At 50.6% G+C, this 18,030-nt stretch overlaps 1 protein-coding gene across 1 annotated transcript; it reads right to left on the bottom strand.

Moving 5' to 3' along the window:
- Positions 1 to 834: 834 nt before the first annotated feature.
- Positions 835 to 17,443, bottom strand: NOL4L (nucleolar protein 4 like). Its single transcript, XM_066586038.1, has 8 exons — positions 17,360 to 17,443; positions 13,270 to 13,393; positions 8,648 to 8,922; positions 8,209 to 8,397; positions 7,863 to 8,054; positions 5,839 to 5,961; positions 4,912 to 5,098; positions 835 to 3,417 (listed from the first exon to the last, which is right to left on the bottom strand). The coding sequence occupies exons 2-8, from the start codon at positions 13,358 to 13,360 to the stop codon at positions 3,218 to 3,220; spliced, it is 1,257 nt and encodes a 418-aa protein (XP_066442135.1). The 5' UTR covers positions 13,361 to 13,393; positions 17,360 to 17,443; the 3' UTR covers positions 835 to 3,217.
- Between the last annotated feature and the right edge of the window lie 587 nt (positions 17,444 to 18,030).

Genomic DNA, 18,030 nt, shown 5'->3' with positions numbered 1-18,030 from the left:
GTGAAAAACCAGAACGGTTGGATTGTTGGTCGCACACGACTTTCCATCATACACTGCAAGTCGAATGTGACAGCAACTGCGCTGTATTTCAATAGCCGAATCGCAGCTCGGAGGTTACGTTCACCCGTAACATAAATAGCGCAGATTTTCCGCAGCACAAACTTCACACCATTGGTGCACATTTTGACGCGGTTTTCATTGCGGATTCGGAGCAGAGATAAAATCTTCTGCGGCAAAATCTGTACCAATATTGCAAATTTCCGACGAGTTCCGCTACGTCTGACCGACCCGCAAACAGCTGTGTGACAAGTAGAAGAAATATTTTTGCCGCACGACTGCTGATACTTGACACTGCTGCTGTAAAACTACAACTCCCAATATCCCCTGCCGACCGTACCGCAACGTTACACTATAAGGGATTGGTCACACGGGACGGAATCGTCCGCAGGATGCAGCGCAGATGCGGAATTTGGTGCGTTTTTAACTGAGCAACATCTTGTGGAATTTCTTGTGTTTTTTCTACCGCAGACATTAATGATGGAATTCCTTCTCTTGTAGGTTATAAACCCGCAAAAACAATCCCGCGAGACGTTCGTCCGTCGGCAGGCAGGATGATGCGCACAAAAAAACGCCGCAAAAATGTTTAAATAGGCAGTAAATCCGCGGCATATTCACGGACCGCAACTAAATCCACCCGTGTGAATGAACAAGTCTGCTACTTTGTATCGTCTGGTTGCTATGGGTAACAACAATGCTTCCTTCCAATATACATCCAGCGCTGCACACGCTTCTCGGTCCGCAGGCGCGGCGGCGGGAATGATGAGGCGCGTGGCGTTTCTGAAAGGTGGGATACTTTATTATGCAGTGTTTCTCATTAGTCAGCCTTATACATACAGTAAAAAGGAAGGTTTCCACCTGGTGGCGAGTCAGTGCACTTAGCCTGGGTAGTAATAATAGGGGCGGGGGTGGAGCGCGTCGTAGACAGCGCAGCGGCGGCGGTCTCTGTCCCGGATGGTGGGAACACATCACATCGTATATGACAAATAAAAACATCCTACAAATCATTAAAACCACACGAACCGTCAAGAACAATAAATAGCGTCGTCTTATATATTATATATCATAGGATCTATCGGAATTATCTCATCTGCTTAAGAGAGCCAAGAAGATGGCGGTTGGGGAGGAGTGCAAAAAGGAAAGATGGCGGGGCCGCGGTCCATGGCGAAACGTGCAGGGCGTCGTAACGCAAATAAAGTGTGCGCGTCTTTACCTGAGTTCTAGGGAATGGAGGAGTGACTGGACAGAAGCCTTACTGCGCCTGGGCTGGCTTTAGTAAGCAGAGGAGCGCCCCCTGGTGGTGGTGGTGATAGAGCTCATCGACACCAGGTCGTCTGTACATGTAAACAGGACACTCGCGGAGTCCGGAAATCATATAAAATCAATTCAAATACATACAAACACACACGTTGGCTGCGAAGGGGGAGGAGATTATGAATCTAGAAGCACCACGTAAAAATCACGAAAAAGACGAATAACTTGTTCGGAAATGAGAAACAAAAAAAACAAAAACAAAACATTTAAAAACATTTTAAAAAACGACGAGAATCGTCCTTAAAGAGACGGCGCACGCTTTGGAATATGAGGTCAGCGGGAAAAAAAAACGCTTAGCGCCAGCTAGATGCTTACTGACCTCAGGGCACCCGCTAAGGACGGCCTCTGGACATCACTCTTCAAGAAAGTGCGCGTTGGACATGAGAGGTAAGAGACGGACACAGAAGATGACAACCAAAAACGTGGAGGGAGGAGCTGAAATGACGCGGACCTGGACGGAGATCTGGGGAGCATGAGGTCAGTCGGAATCGGAAGTGCGGCGGATTGAGCGTTCGGCCGGTTTTCTGCCTGAGTTTTGCGGATTTAAACAAAAAAAAAACAACAACACGGAGACCGGATTTGCTACGTTCTGTGCAAGACTTTGGAAACCCATAGCAAAGCAGGAGAGGTCAGATGGTTAATAATCACAAGGTGCGCTCCGGGAAGGGGAGGAGGCGGAGTTACCTGAAATAAAGGGGAATCATAGCAGCAGGAAGTCAGAAGTAGTGTAGGAATGGATCTGCTTCCCCGGGGAAGATGATACAGTGTGAAACAACTCAGTGCAGAATGGTATGGTCCAAAGAAGAAAAAAAAAAAAGTTTAGTGCAGAATGGTATGGTCCAGTGCCAGTACGGAATGGTATGGTGCATAGGAAATTATGTGGGAATGGTATGATGCAAAGAAAGAGTGCAGAGTGGTATAGTCCAAAGGCAAACCATGTGAGTGCGGAATATTATGGTTTACAGGGAAACCTTTTAAGTGCATAATGGTATGGCCCAAAAGAATGTTATATCACAATGCGGGGTGGATGAAGTGACTTTACAAACCGGAATAGGATTGTCTTATTATTGTCATTTGTGGGGGGGGGGGGGGGGGGGGGGAGCGATGCAAATGGTGGGGCGGCAGCTAGGCAGTGAACATGTGCTCAAATGTGATGCAACTTTATGTATATAGAATGGTATGGTCCAGTGCGATGAGGTGTACAGTTTGGTCTAGTGTGCAGAAATGGTATGGGCCAATAGGTCAGAAATCCGTGGATGACCCCCGGCTGGAGCGTTTTGTCTTCTGAGGAACAGTGCAGTGACCCGAAAGACAGAGAATGATTGATCCTGCTGCCGGGCAGCGCTAAAGTTCATTAAAGCCAACGGGTCACCTGTACGGACAAGAAGCAGCCATGTTAGTGAAGCCAGTGTTTAGGACAAGGTAGCCCATCGCTCCCGTAGCACCCGGCGACGTCACTGGGGCATGAGGAACACGGTGCGTCATGCCCCAATGAGTTGGGTGTCTGGAGGCAGGCGGCGCGGCTCGGTACTGGTTCGGCTCGCCAATCGTGAAACAAACAACAAAAAAAGTCTTCAGAAAAATAAATAAGGGAAACAAAGAAGAAATTCTGTTCTCAATAAATAGAGGATTACGGCGTTGGCGCCGCCCAGTGCCGAGAAGGGTGCGACGAAAAGGAAATCTGGTAGTGTAGAGAGAAGACTCCCCCTCCCCGCGATTTCCCAGTATATGGCTCCTGCTCCGGGAACAGGTTCAGTGTCTGCGACCGTCTGAGGGGCGACGAGACGTCTTATCTCAGTCCGTACAGTAAGAGGTTGGGGTGCAGGTCGGCTCCCTCGGGCGCCCCTCAGTTCTGCTGCAATATCAAGTTTTCCAGTTCATCCGCAGATCGCAACAGGAACGCAGCCGACTCCCGGTATCCGGCGATCAGCTGCCGCACGGCCCCGATCTCGGTAGGGCTGAGCTGGGCGCACGGCATCGCCCGGTTGGTGGAGTTGTTGTGGGTGCTGCTCGAAGCCAAACCTTTCATGCTGAGGTCAGTGGGACCTGGGGAAGAAAAGAAGCAGTTATATATACAGGGTTATTCCACATGATCCCCCCAATGTGAGACCCCCAGAACTCCATTAATGACGCTTGATAGAAATTTGATAGAAACTCAGTTTTGTTGCAGAACATCAAGAATGTTTTCCCCCTCAGAGGTGTCAGTGTGGCCGCCTTTGTCACCCGACACACACGGAGCCGGTAGTCAAGTTCCTGCCATACACATTGTAGCGGATCCCGACTAACGGATGCAATGACTTCTGGGATGCCACAGATTATGGCGGGCAGTACCGGGGACTATAAACACAGGGAGTAAGGTCTGTGGAACACGGAGGCCGAGGAAGAAGCTCACTATCATCACCGCCTACATGGCAAATCCATCTGTTTGGTAGTCTCCGCTCACTTCTGTAATAATGTTGGGGGGGTGGGGGGAGGGGCGATCTGGTGGGATTCCCTGTTCCGACTGTGGCAGGCGCAATTTCTGTAGCATTCAGGTATGAAATCCTCGGGATTGTTTCCTCATGTAGTAAGGGGACGGACACTTTCCTACACATTATAATGCAAAACACGTTCACCGCTGGGAGTCGCCCGGAAGCTCCACGCAGGCAGGTGGGCTTCCCCATTACGTTTGTTGCCTGAAAGCTGGAAGGCGGCTTCATCACTAAACACTCCACAAAACCATTGCTTTCCATTACAGTCTGCAGACTCTTGCAGATAGAATGTCGCCGCGCTTTGTCGTCCGGTTTTGAGGCTGGTAACAATTGCAGTCAGTAGGGATAACATTGCAAACATTTGCGCAGAATCTTCCACACAGTCGGTGGCCGGACGTCCGAAGCTCCGCTTGATGGTGGATTTCTGAAGACTTTGTGTGAAGCTTGTATGGAGGAAGGGGGGGGGGATCATTTGTAATAACCTGGTATGTAAAGTTATGCTTTAATTCCTTGCTGATTTCAAGATCTCTGCTTGCAGTCAGTGGAAATATTCCATTCTACATCTAAAAAGGCAGAAAACCAGTCCTCACAGCTGAGGGGTTGTCACAATGTATCTAGTACAAACCATCCTCGTGTGAGCTAAATGCATCAGCAGCACAAATCTCTCTTTCTCTGATAGTTGGTTACAATGTATCAGCGCAGGTAACATATATCCGTCTGGAGTCACAGATAATTGTCTAGACTGGATAGAATGTAACAAACCCTCAGCTGTGAGAAGTATTACATCTGTAGAGGGCTACGGCTGTAAACAAGATTCTTTCCAATCACTGACAGCCAACGGAGAACTTAGAAATGGCGAGAAAGTGAAACATGAAGTCTGTTAGGGGTCAGAGGATCCTGCTAGATGGGCGATCACAAAGTAAGCCGTATCTCTCCGGCTCCAGAACTGTGTCATGTGACCCCTGGTGATTCTGCTGATTGGCTGGTAGCGCCATACGTGATTATGTTTTCCACAATCACCCCAATGTGATTAGGATGTCCTATAATAAGACATCTCGCCATTACTTACCGTTGCTGTGGTTTCCAGTTTGCAGTGAAGTCGGCGGCGGCAAGCTGCTTCCGATGGAGCTGTACCCACGGTAGGTGTAGTGGAGGCTACCGTTCATGTAGACAGGGTCCTGGGTGAAGGTGCCCGTTGGCAGTGAGTGTGATGACTGGGTGAGTCCGGAGGGCTTATCCAGTGAGGTGTTCTCTTCCTGCCCAAAAAGACAGAATCACCAGTGACCACCAGAGGCCTCCAGACTGGGACTATAATGGTGACTGGTCAGGGATGGGGAAGGAGACATGGGGCCAAAGAACTACAAACTATCACATCGTGCATATGAGGCAAAGGTTATTTATCACCAGATAACGCCCGACACCCTCCAACGACCCGGGCCTGCTATCTTCTACAGGCCCTCTTAGGAAATAGGAGCCAGATGTGATGGCAGTGCCACCCCTGCGGATCACAACACCCATCAGGGATCCAGATGTGATGGCAGCTCCACCCCTGCGGATCACAACACCCATCAGGGACCCAGATGTGATGGCAGAACCACCCCTGCGGATCACAACACCCATCAGGGATCCAGATGTGATGGCAGCTCCACCCCTGCGGATCACAACACCCATCAGGGATCCAGATGTGATGGCAGCTCCACCCCTGCGGATCACAACACCCATCAGGGATCCAGATGTGATGGCAGCTCCACCCCTGCGGATCACAACACCCATCAGGGACCCAGATGTGATGGCAGAACCACCCCTGCGGATCACAACACCCATCAAGGACCCAGATGTGATGGCAGCACCACCCCTGCGGATCACAACACCCATCAAGGACCCAGATGTGATGGCAGCACCACCCCTGCGGATCACAACACCCATCAAGGACCCAGATGTGATGGCAGCACCACCCCTGCGGATTACAACACCCATTGGGATCTACAGGCATTACCTGAGCTGTCTGGTAAATCTCCAATCTCATCCTCTTGGCCGCTTTCCGGGACTCGCTTTCGCAGGCGGCAGCCAGAATATTTTCCGCCATAGCTGAGGTCAGGTGAGGAGGAGTTGGTCGAGCCTGAAATAAGGAAGGGGGGCAAATATTATACCAGCGCTATGATATCTGCACACACGTCACAGGTTATATGGGCTCTCATCAGAAATCATTTACATACACCGACCGCCCCCTTATCAGCCCCATCTAGTAGTGTTGGACTTCTTTGGCCTTCAGATCCGCAGGAGTTTATCGTGGTGTAGATCCCACTTGGTGATGAAATAATTCTGGAATACCGGCCCCTGCGGACAGGAAGCTTCTTGTGGTCGCTGCAGATTAGATGGCAGTGCTGACATGTATGACCAGCAGACAGGAAGGGGTCAGCGATTCATGCTGCTTGCGCCAAATTCTGACCTCCCATCAGCAACAGAAATCTGGCTTCATCTGACCAGGAGATGTTTTCCCGCTGCTCAGTGATACAAGTTTTGCGCTCTTTTGCCGGCTGAAGTCTTTCTGTTTCTCTTAGACATAATGGCGCTGGAACTGGTCGTCTGCTGTTATACCATCCGTGCGGAGGAACGGCGAGTTGTGCGTTTGGACACGTTAGTTGGAGCTCCAGCGTTGTATTCGGCTGACTGTGCAGCCTGTTGGTCAGAACGATTCCTAACATCCTCCTCCGACCCCTTTCAGTGATGAGTTGTTTCTGTTGTCACGTGATTTTATGCTGCACTCCGGGGTCACGGGGAGAATTACCGTACAGGGAAGCGTCAATCATGAGAGGACCGGGGGGTCTACTAAAGGGGCTCCTCAGTCTACAGCTATCATTGCACACAGTATTCTATCATCACACATCAGTGTATATATATATATATGGTTCGCAGCTTTCTAACATTCTGTAGTCCCACATTTATTAATCTCGCACATTCATACACCGGTCACAAAAAAAAAATCTTATTGGAAGTGAATTGGCCAAAAGTTTCACGACTCCTAATAAGTTTTGCGCTGCCTGAAAGCCAACAAAGCAATACTGTGCCGCCCCGAGGGGGTGTAAATTAGCATCTACACATAATGCGCCATTCCCTGGCTTCAGAATGAATAAATCTGTAAATTGTAGGCCACACCCCTCCCTGTAAACCACACCCACTTTTAGCAATACTTTTTAAAACTGGCAATTGCTGAGAATAGTCACAATATCTTTGCACAAGAGGTGATTAGTAAAGCCGGACCAGAATCTATTAGAGAGTCGCAGAACCTTTTTTCTTTGTACAATCAATAAACGTTACTTCCGTAAAACCGAACGACCCCCTATAACCCCTCTATGTCACACGCTTGACCAGCAGGACAATCTATTAAAGGGATTTCCCATTAAAGGGGTATTATGGGTATTCAACCCCTTGCAGTACTGATGACCTATCCTGAGAACAAGTCATCACTAGTTGATCAGCAAGGGTCTGTGCTCGGGACCCCCGGCGATCAACTGATTTCAGCCCCTGCACTCGCTGCAGCAGGCCAGATGCTAACAGCGTCCACGCCGGGGTCGGAGCCGGACGTGCTGTAGAAGGTAAACCACACGCTGATCTCAATGGGACCAAAGCTTTCTATTACACTTCCGGCTTCGACCCCAATGCATATGTGCGGCGCGGCTGCTGCAAGTGCAGGCTGAGATCAGGTGATCGCCAGTGACCCTGAGCGGTGACCCCCATCGATCAACTACTGATGATCTGTCCTCAGGATAGGGCATCAGTACTGCAAGAAGGCCAGCATCCATCCACAGGACAGGGAATCCCTCCATTTAATTCTATGCAATGGGGGGAGATTGCTGAGTGCCGCGTGCGAACCGCTGATCCATTCACAGCGGCATTTAGCAGCGCCGGTCTTGGGATCGCTAGACTATAAGTGAAGGTGCTGCCCACACGGACACGTTCTTTGCTCCCACCATGACTGTTAACCCCTTACTCCCTGCATGGATCCGGTTGGCCTCTCACCATCTCCATGCCGTTCTTCTTCATGCGCCGGCAGGATTTCAGGTAGGTACGGATGCGCTTCCTTGCGCGTTCTTGGAACTCTGGGAACTGGCGGCTGCAGGACTCGATGATGGCCTGGATCTTCTCCTTCGGCTGCTTGGAGATGGGAACCATGCGATCCAGGTTTTCATCCACAAAGAGACGGACGAACATCTGAAACAGTAAAGAGCGTCACAACTGGCGGACTGTCGACAATTTCCCCTGAGATGACAAGTTTCGGACGCAGAATGCCCTGCTGTACGTTTGGCGCCATTTACGGTTTCAGCGCACGCTCCCCTCCTCCCGCTGATTAACCCTCACTGCTCACATTGAAAGCTTTCAGACGTTCAGGGTCCAGCCCCTCTGTGTCTGTGATGCGATCGTTGTCCTCATGGTCGTCTTCGTCGTCATCGTCCACCGCAGCGGTCCGGCTCACCGACAGGTCCTCGGCCCCCCCGCTGACTTCTGTCACTTCTGTCTTAATGGAGTCGTAACTTCCTGAGCTGTAAGGAGGGGACTGGAAACAAAAGGTGAAAGTTAGTGGAAAAGTACTGATCCCACCCACTGGCATCATAGGACTGGTCATCCGACGCAAATCTGACCTCACACAGCTGAGGGGTTGTTACAATGTATCAGTGCAGGGGACCACAGGAGGTTGTCTAGACTGCAGACAACTGTAACAAACCCTCAGCATGTCTATGTTGCCATTTCATTGACAGGATGCAGAGATCCTGCCTCGGACTGATCGGCCCTTCGGGTTGGCTCACCTCAGACGTGGCTTTCAGCGTGTATTTTCCGTGGTTACGTATCGCTTCGGTGCTACAAGCATCACTTGGATATTGTGGGACGCCCAGTGTGGGGCGGAGCTTGTCACTGAGGTTCATGGGCTGCTCGTCGGACGGGGCGTTGAGGTCCAGGGTGGAGCTGGTGCTGTTCCCATTCATGTCCGGGAGGGAGTGGCCTAGGGCGGCGCTGGCGGGAGCGGCGGACGGATTCAATGCGGGAAAGACGTTCCCATTACAGCTCTCAGAGGAGGAGTCATCTAGAAGAGAGAAGAGCGTCAGCTCCGCGGCCACCCTAATTGTAACAGAGGGGAGTGGGGGGTTTGTCGCTAGCGGTGGACTCCCAGCTACTGTACACTAACCCCTTCTCTCCCAGAACGTAAGCTTACATCCTACGGGCGGCGCAGGAATCGGCTGTCAGTAACAGCCGGCCTCCTACTGCAGCAACGGGGATTGGTGAGAACACCGATCCCTACTGTTAAGTCCTTCCATGCCATGATCCAGGTTGATAGTGACAGGGAGAGCGCTCTCCGTGTGAGGTCATCGGCCCTTACTATGTAATCACGGAGGGCCGATAGTTCCAGATGCCAGAAAACAGTATTTTGGTCTCCCACGGCCGATAATACACTGCAGTACAGAAGTATTGAAGTGTTTTTTCAAAGCGATCATAGCATCACAGGTTCAAGTCCCCCACAGGGACGTAAAAATGGCAGAATTGACGCGTTTTCTCTTTGCCCAACAGTACATTATATAGACCCAAAAAATGGTACCAATGATAACTACAGCTCATTCCAGCCGCGCCGAGGGAAAAGGGGAGCGGAACATCCCCCACAAAAGCATTGCGTCCTTAGGCCCAAAACAGGCCGTGTCAGTAAGGGGTTAATTGAAGTGGGCTAAATCCATGGCCACTGCTAATGACAATCTGAGCAGACGTCCCCATTACACGTGCGGATTCCATTATAATCTGCGCCAGATCTTTCTGGTCAGTCATGTGATAAGAGCAGCGTATAGGCCGTTGTTTACTGCAGTATATATATATATGTATGTGATGTCTCTGCTGGAGGCCGGTCACATTTAGACGCAGCGCTGTGACCTGTCATGGCGTCCAGTTGCGGCTCAATTACCTTTACTAGACATTACATAATTTTCCAGCTGCGTCAATGCGCCATTTCTCATAAACGTGTTATTCTTCGTTTTTATGTGTCCGTTATATGACGGTTTCTCGCAGAAGCAGATAGCGGCTACTTACAAGATGGTCTGCGGCTCGTGTGCGCCAACTGTGGCCCTAACTGTCACCACTTACAGTACGGCCTCCTGGCAGAGGCTGCAGTTAGTACGGAAGCTGAAAGGGGCCATCCCATCGGTTAAAGGGGAAGCAACCCCACAATCCCTGCGGCTGTGGCGGCCATTATTAGCGGTCACCGGTAACAGACTAGATGGAATATTTAAAGGAGTTGGACGACTCAAGTACCTACGTCTTGAGGCGGGATGCGCTATAAATCTGAAAGCCCCGCCCCTTTTGATCGTAAAAGCCGCGACGACAAATTGTTCTCTTATGGACCGATACTGGAAAAGCAGGGCGACAACTAATTTGGCACCTCAAGTGGCGAGGAGGACGCGGTGCATTACCAGGGGTGATACCCCTTCAACCGCTATGATGGCGGCCATGAACATTACTGATGAACAGGAAGCGGCTGAACCCCCCCGCAGAGCAGGAGACGAGGGAGCAGATTATTACTGCACGCAGGCCGCTCAGGTCTCTGCTTCTACCTCAAGGGGATTTAGCTAATTCTGGAATAGATGAAGGAACGGCGGATTATTTCCTGGACATATGCGAGAGTCAAGGAAGGAGATGACGGGGGAGGGGAAATCCTGGAAGTGAGGCCTCCGCTTGTTACATCCTCCTACAACTCTTCCTGGCAATGAGCGACCCAAATAACATCATAGCAGCAGGATAATGACACGCCGACACTTGGGGGACGGGATAATGTCACGCCGACACTTGGGGGGGGCGGGATAATGACCCGCCGACACTTGGGGGGGGCGGGATAATGACCCGCCGACACTTGGGGGGGGGGCGGGATAATGACCCGCCGACACTTGGGGGGGGCGGGATAATGACCCGCTGACACTTGGGGGGGGGGGGCGGGATAATGACCTGCTGACACTTGGGGGACGGGATAATGACAGGCTGATACTTGGGGGGCGGGATAATGACAGGCTGATACTTGGGGGCGGGATAATGACCCGCTGACACTTAGGGGGGGCGGGATAATGACCCGCTGACACTTAGGGGGGGCGGGATAATGACCCGCTGACACTTGGGGGCGGGCGGGATAATGACCCGCTGACACTTGGGGGACGGGATAATGTCACGCCGACACTTGGGGGGGACGGGATAACGTCCCGCCGACACTTGGGGGGGACGGGATAACGTCCCGCTGACACTTGGGGGACGGGATAACGTCCCGCTGACACTTGGGGGACGGGATAACGTCCCGCTGACACTTGGGGGACGGGATAACGTCCCGCTGACACTTGGGGGACGGGATAACGTCCCGCTGACACTTGGGGGACGGGATAACGTCCCGCTGACACTTGGGGGACGGGATAACGTCCCGCTGACACTTGGGGGACGGGATAACGTCCCGCTGACACTTGGGGGACGGGATAACGTCCCGCTGACACTTGGGGGACGGGATAACGTCCCGCTGACACTTGGGGGACGGGATAACGTCCCGCTGACACTTGGGGGACGGGATAACGTCACGCTGACACTTGGGGGACGGGATAACGTCACGCTGACACTTGGGGGACGGGATAACGTCACGCTGACACTTGGGGGACGGGATAACGTCACGCTGACACTTGGGGGACGGGATAACGTCACGCTGACACTTGGGGGACGGGATAACGTCACGCTGACACTTGGGGGACGGGATAACGTCACGCTGACACTTGGGGGACGGGATAACGTCACGCTGACACTTGGGGTGCAGGGTAATGACATGCTGGGGACTCCCGGGCGTCCCTTCGGTCACACTGTATACATATATATAGTGTCCGCTGTGCAGGATGGCGCTTCGCCCTGTATACAGTTACCGTGCTGCTCTTGGTGTTCGGCGGTCGGGGTGAGCAGCGGCTGGAGCTTCTCCCTTCCCCCACATCCTTCTATTACAGAACCTCACTTCATCTTACAGGGATTAGGCGGTATTATCCTTCCCCTCCACCAGCCCCCCACTCCGCCAGATGACCTAAAACTAACAGGTCCAAACACTGGGAGACAAGTCTGATGTCACCACGAGAGACAACACAGTGCCAGTGACCCCGGGCCTTCCTCATCATCATCATCATCATCCCACAGCACTGCAGATACACTGCTCTTCCCTCCCGGCACACAGGCAGCTCTGCCTTTTTTTCCCAACACGCAGGCGGCGCCGTCTTCCCCTCCAGGCACGTAGGCGGCGTTGCCTTCCTCTTTCAGATTGCAGGCGGTACGCTCTTCCTCTCCAGGTGCGGTCTTCCTACCGTAATACACATGCGGCGCTCCCTTCCCCTCTGCCGACACACGGGCGGTACGCTCGGCTCCTCTCCAGGCACACGGGCGGTACGCTCGGCTCCCCTAGGCACACGGGCGGTACGCTTGGCTCCTCTCCAGGCACACGGGCGGTACGCTCGGCTCCTCTCCAGGCACACGGGCGGTACGCTCGGCTCCTCTCCAGGCACACGGGCGGTACGCTCGGCTCCTCTCCAGGCCCATGGGCGGTACGCTCGGCTCCTCTCCAGGCCCATGGGCGGTACGCTCGGCTCCTCTCCAGGCACACGGGCGGTACGCTCGGCTCCTCTCCAGGCACACGGGCGGTACGCTTGGCTCCCCTAGGCACACGGGTGATCTTTTCCTCTTTCCCGGCAAACGGGCAGCGCTCTCTACCACTCTCCCGGCACACGGGCAGCGCTCTCTCCCGGCACACGGGCAGCGCTCTCGCCCTCTCTCCCTGCACACGGGCAGCGCTCCCGCCCTCTCTCCCGGCACACGGGCAGCGCTCCCGCCCTCTCTCCCGGCACACGGGCAGCGCTCCCGCCCTCTCTCCCGGCACACGGGCAGCGCTCCCGCCCTCTCTCCCGGCACACGGGCAGCGCTCCCGCCCTCTCTCCCGGCACACGGGCAGCGCTCCCGCCCTCTCTCCCGGCACACGGGCAGCGCTCCCGCCCTCTCTCCCGGCACACGGGCAGCGCTCTCGCCCTCTCTCCCGGCACACGGGCAGCGCTCTCGCCCTCTCTCCCGGCACACGGGCAGCTCACAGGTGGCATTCTTTCACCCCGCACTCTACAGACACCATGTTGCGTTTCCTATCTACACTGCAGTCTGTCTATAACTCCATAGAAACGATCTTTGACCCAAACTGGAATATATGTATTTACCTTTTACAGACTGGCTCCTCCAGATGCGACACACCCCTCCATACCCCTCACCTCCTTCCTGCCGACACGCCGTAACCCTTACCTCCCCAAAGTTATCCCCATGCAGTGGTGTAATACTCTGTATCCCACGATCCCGGGCCCTATGCCACCCCAGCCTTGTGCGCCCATGTCTGTACATCACTCACCATCCTCGGGGCCGGGTACATTCTGAGGGCTCCGCATCTTCTCCTCCTCGCCGGGGCTGCCCGCCTTATCTGCCCATGTGGGATCATTCATATCCGGCTCTTCCTCGGTCACCGAGATCTCATCCTGCAAGCAGAGCGGAGATCCTCAGACATGGTTACCCTGCACACGCCATCTAGATCACCTACAGCGCCACCCTGCCCTGTGAGGTCGCAGTCCTATAGCGCAGCGCCCCCCCGTGGGGGAGCTGTCCGTTGTCACTGATATTGCTCAGACTTTGTCCCCCTACAGTGCAATAAAATCAAAATACGGAAGTTTGTCGCTTGTTGGAGACGTCCCAGCGAGGCCTCTGCCCTGCGAGCCGCCCGTCATAGAGGACTGCATGGCGCCTCCGCGAGGCGACACCTAAAGGACCTCGGTCATCCTCTACAGACGGCTCAGCCATACATCCTCCTAGTCCTGACATTTCCTGAAATCCTCCGTGCTGCTGTAGGCGCTGCTCCTTCCACTAGTCAGCAATTTCTTAGCAATGTCCGCACCTGGGAAAGCTGGGTGACGACTAGTATTACGGTCGCTATCACAGTTGTCATAAGGGTTGCTACCCAACCCTCACCTGTACACTGCTGCACATTTAGGCAGAGCCGTCATTCAGGGCTGTAGGAAAGCTGGGTATTAATCACTGAACCCGGAGACACAAAATGCCTCATAAGATCAGCTAAAATGAGTTAGTATATATGGGTACAGTAGTGAGGTGTGTGTGTGTATATACATATCTCTGGTCGGTATATACAGGTACAATAGTTGGTATATATATTATATATATGGACGGTATTTACAGGTACAGTAGTGAGATATATATATATTCAGTATATACAGATACAGTAGTGGAAAGATATCTGGTCGGCATATACAGGTACAGTAGTAGTGTGTGTATATATATATATATATATATATATATATATATATATATAGTCGGTTATACAGGCAGTGGGTTGCAAATATATATATGGCCAGTATATACGAGTACTGAGGTGTAAATATATGGGGCCCGTATAAACGGGTAGTGAGGAGTGTCTGTGTATATATATATATATATATATATATATATATATATAGGCAGTGAGGTGTGTGCGTGTATACGTATAGATAGAGCCGGTATATACAGGTAATGAGTTGCATATATATGTGGCCAGTATATACAGGTGTGTGTGTGTGTATATATATATATATATACACACACACACACACAAATGTGTGTGTGTGGCCAGTATACACAGGCAGTGAGGTGTGGGTATATAATAGATATAGCCGGTATATACGGGTAGTGAGGTGTGTGCGTATGTGTATAATATATATAGCCGGTATATACAGACGGTGAGGTGTAATATATATATATATATATATATATATATATATATATATATATATATATATATATATATATATAGTGAGGTGTGTGTATATATCTGGCTGGTGTATACAGTAGTGGGGTATAATTTATATATAGCCGGTATATACAGGCAGTGAGGTGTATATACATGTGGACGGTATATACAGGCAGTAAGGTGTATATATATGGGGCCGATATATATAGGCAGTGAGGTGTGTATGTATATTATATATATATTAGAGATGAGCGAACGTGCTCGGCCATGCCCCTTTTTCGCCCGAATACCGCGATTTCCGAGTACTTCCGTACTCGGGTGAAAAAATTCGGGGGGCGCCGTGGCGGCACGGGGGGAGCAGTGGGGAGTAGGGGGGGAGAGGGAGAGAGAGAGGGCTCCCCCCTGTTCCCCGCTGCTACCCCCCGCACCGCCACGCCTCTCCCCGCCCCCCGGCGCCCCCCGAATCTTTTCACCCGAGTACTGAAGTACTCCAAAATGGCGGTACTCGGGTGCGTAAGTACTCGAAACGAGTACGTTCGCTCATCTCTAATATATATATATATATATATATATATATATATACTGTCGGTATATACAGGCAGTGAGGTGTATATATATGTGGCCGCTATATACAGGCAGTGAAATGTATATATATGGGGCCGCTATATACAGGCAGTGAGGTGTATATATATATGGGGCCGCTATATACAGGCAGTGAGCTGTATATATATATGGGGCCGCTATATACAGGCAGTGAGGTGTATATATATATGGGGCCGGTATATACAGGCAGTGAGGTGTATATATATATGGGGCCGGTATATACAGGCAGTGAGCTGTATATATATATATGGGGCAGCTATATACAGGCAGTGAGGTGTATATATATATATGGGGCCGCTATATACAGGCAGTGAGGTGTATATATATATGGGGCCGCTATATACAGGCAGTGAGCTGTATATATATATATATATATATATATATATATATACTGTCGCTATATACAGGCAGCGAGGTGTGTGTATATATATATATATTTCTGTCGGTATATACAGGCAGCGAGGTGTGTGTATATATATATATATTTCTGTCGGTATATACAGGCAGCGAGGTGTGTGTGTGTGTGTATATATATATATTATACATACACACACACATATACACACAGGCAGTGAGGTGTATATATATATATATATATATATATATATATATATATATATATATATATATATACTGTCGGTATATACAGGCAGTGAGGTGTATATATATGTGGCCGGTATATACAGGCAGCGAGGTGTATATATGTATACAGGCAGTGGGTTGTGTACAGCAGGAGGTATATATATATATAGCCGGTATATACAGGCAGTGAGGTGTCTGTATATATGTATACAGGCAGTGAGGTGTGTGTATGTATATATATATATATACACACACACACACACACACACACACACACACACACACACACACACACGGTCAGTATGTACAGGCAGTGAGGTGTGTATATATATGTGGGGCCGCTATATACAGGCAGTTAGGTGTGTATATATATGGGGCCGCTATACACAGGCAGTGAGGTGTGTATATATATATGTGTCCGGTATATACAGGCAGTGAGGTGTGTGTATATATGGGGCCGCTATATACAGGCAGTGAGGTGTATATATATATATATATATATATATATATATATATATATATATATATATATATATATATAGGGCCGGTATATACAGGCAGTGAGGTCTGTGTATATATGTATACAGGCAGTGGGTTGTGTACAGCAGGAGGTGTATATATATGTGGCCGCTATATACAGGCAGTGAGGTGTATATATATATATATATGTGTGTCCGGTATATACAGGCAGTGAGGTGTGTATATATATATGGGGCCGCTATATACAGGCAGTGAGGTGTATATATATATATATATATATATATATATATATATATATATATATAGGGCCGGTATATACAGGCAGTGAGGTCTGTGTATATATGTATACAGGCAGTGGGTTGTGTACAGCAGGAGGTGTGTATATATATATATATATATATATATGGGGCCGCTATATACAGGCAGCGAGGTGTATATATATATATATGGGGCCGCTATATACAGGCAGCCAAGGTCTATATATATGTGTCCGGTATATACAGGCAGTGAGGTGTGTATATATATATATATATATGGGGCCGGTATATACAGGCAGTGAGGTCTGTGTATATATGTATGCAGGCAGTGAGGTGTGTATATATATATATATGGGGCCGGTATATACAGGCAGTGAGGTCTGTGTATATATGTATGCAGGCAGTGAGGTGTGTATATATATATATATATGGGGCCGGTATATACAGGCAGTGAGGTCTGTGTATATATGTATGCAGGCAGTGAGGTGTATATATATATATATATATATATATATATATATATATATATATATATATATATATATATATATGTGGCCGGTATATACAGGCAGCCAGCTGTGTGTATATATGTATACAGGCAGTGGGTTGTGTACAGCAGGAGGTGTCACTATAGAGATGACATGCGGCTCCTGCAGCTATTGTACCGGGCCTGTGTGTAGAGGAGGCCGGGCTGCTGCTCCCCTCCTGCCGCCTCTCCCCTCGGTGCCCCCGGGCGTCTCCCGCTCTCCCCGGTCTTCCATCCTCCCCCCGTCCCCGGGTCGCACCTCAGGCCGGATCCGGGTGTTCGGGCACCGTGTGACAGCTGCAGCTGGGCAAGGACTGTGTGATGTCACGGCCAGCCCTGTCCCTCCCCGGCCACCGTACCCAGGAGGCGTGGCTACAGCTCCACCATGTGTGTACACCCTGCCACTGCACCCAAGCCATCTACTGTACACTGTAGCATCTCTATCGTGCCCGCTGTACACCCTGCCACTGCACCCAAGTCATATATAATACACTGTACACACTGTACCATCTCTATAGTGCCCCCTGTACACCCTGCCCACAAGTCATTATAATACACTGTACCATCTCTACAGTGCCCCCTGTACACCCTGCCCACAAGTCATTATAATACACTGTACCATCTCTACAGTGCCCCCTGTACACCCTGCCCACAAGTCATTGTAATACACTGTACCATCTCTATAGTGCCCCCTGTACACCCTGCCCACAAGTCATTATAATACACTGTACCATCTCTACAGTGCCCCCTGTACACCCTGCCCACAAGTCATTATAATACACTGTACCATCTCTATAGTGCCCCCTGTACACCCTGCCCACAAGTCATTGTAATACACTGTACCATCTCTATAGTGCCCCCTGTACACCCTGCCCACAAGTCATTATAATACACTGTACCATCTCTATAGTGCCCCCTGTACACCCTGCC

Source organism: Eleutherodactylus coqui, chromosome 13 (assembly GCF_035609145.1).
Source record: "Eleutherodactylus coqui strain aEleCoq1 chromosome 13, aEleCoq1.hap1, whole genome shotgun sequence".
Classification (NCBI taxonomy): Eukaryota; Metazoa; Chordata; class Amphibia; order Anura; family Eleutherodactylidae; genus Eleutherodactylus; species Eleutherodactylus coqui.
The sequence above is the reverse complement of the archived record's forward strand: the minus strand, read 5'-3'. Positions and strand labels throughout refer to the sequence as shown.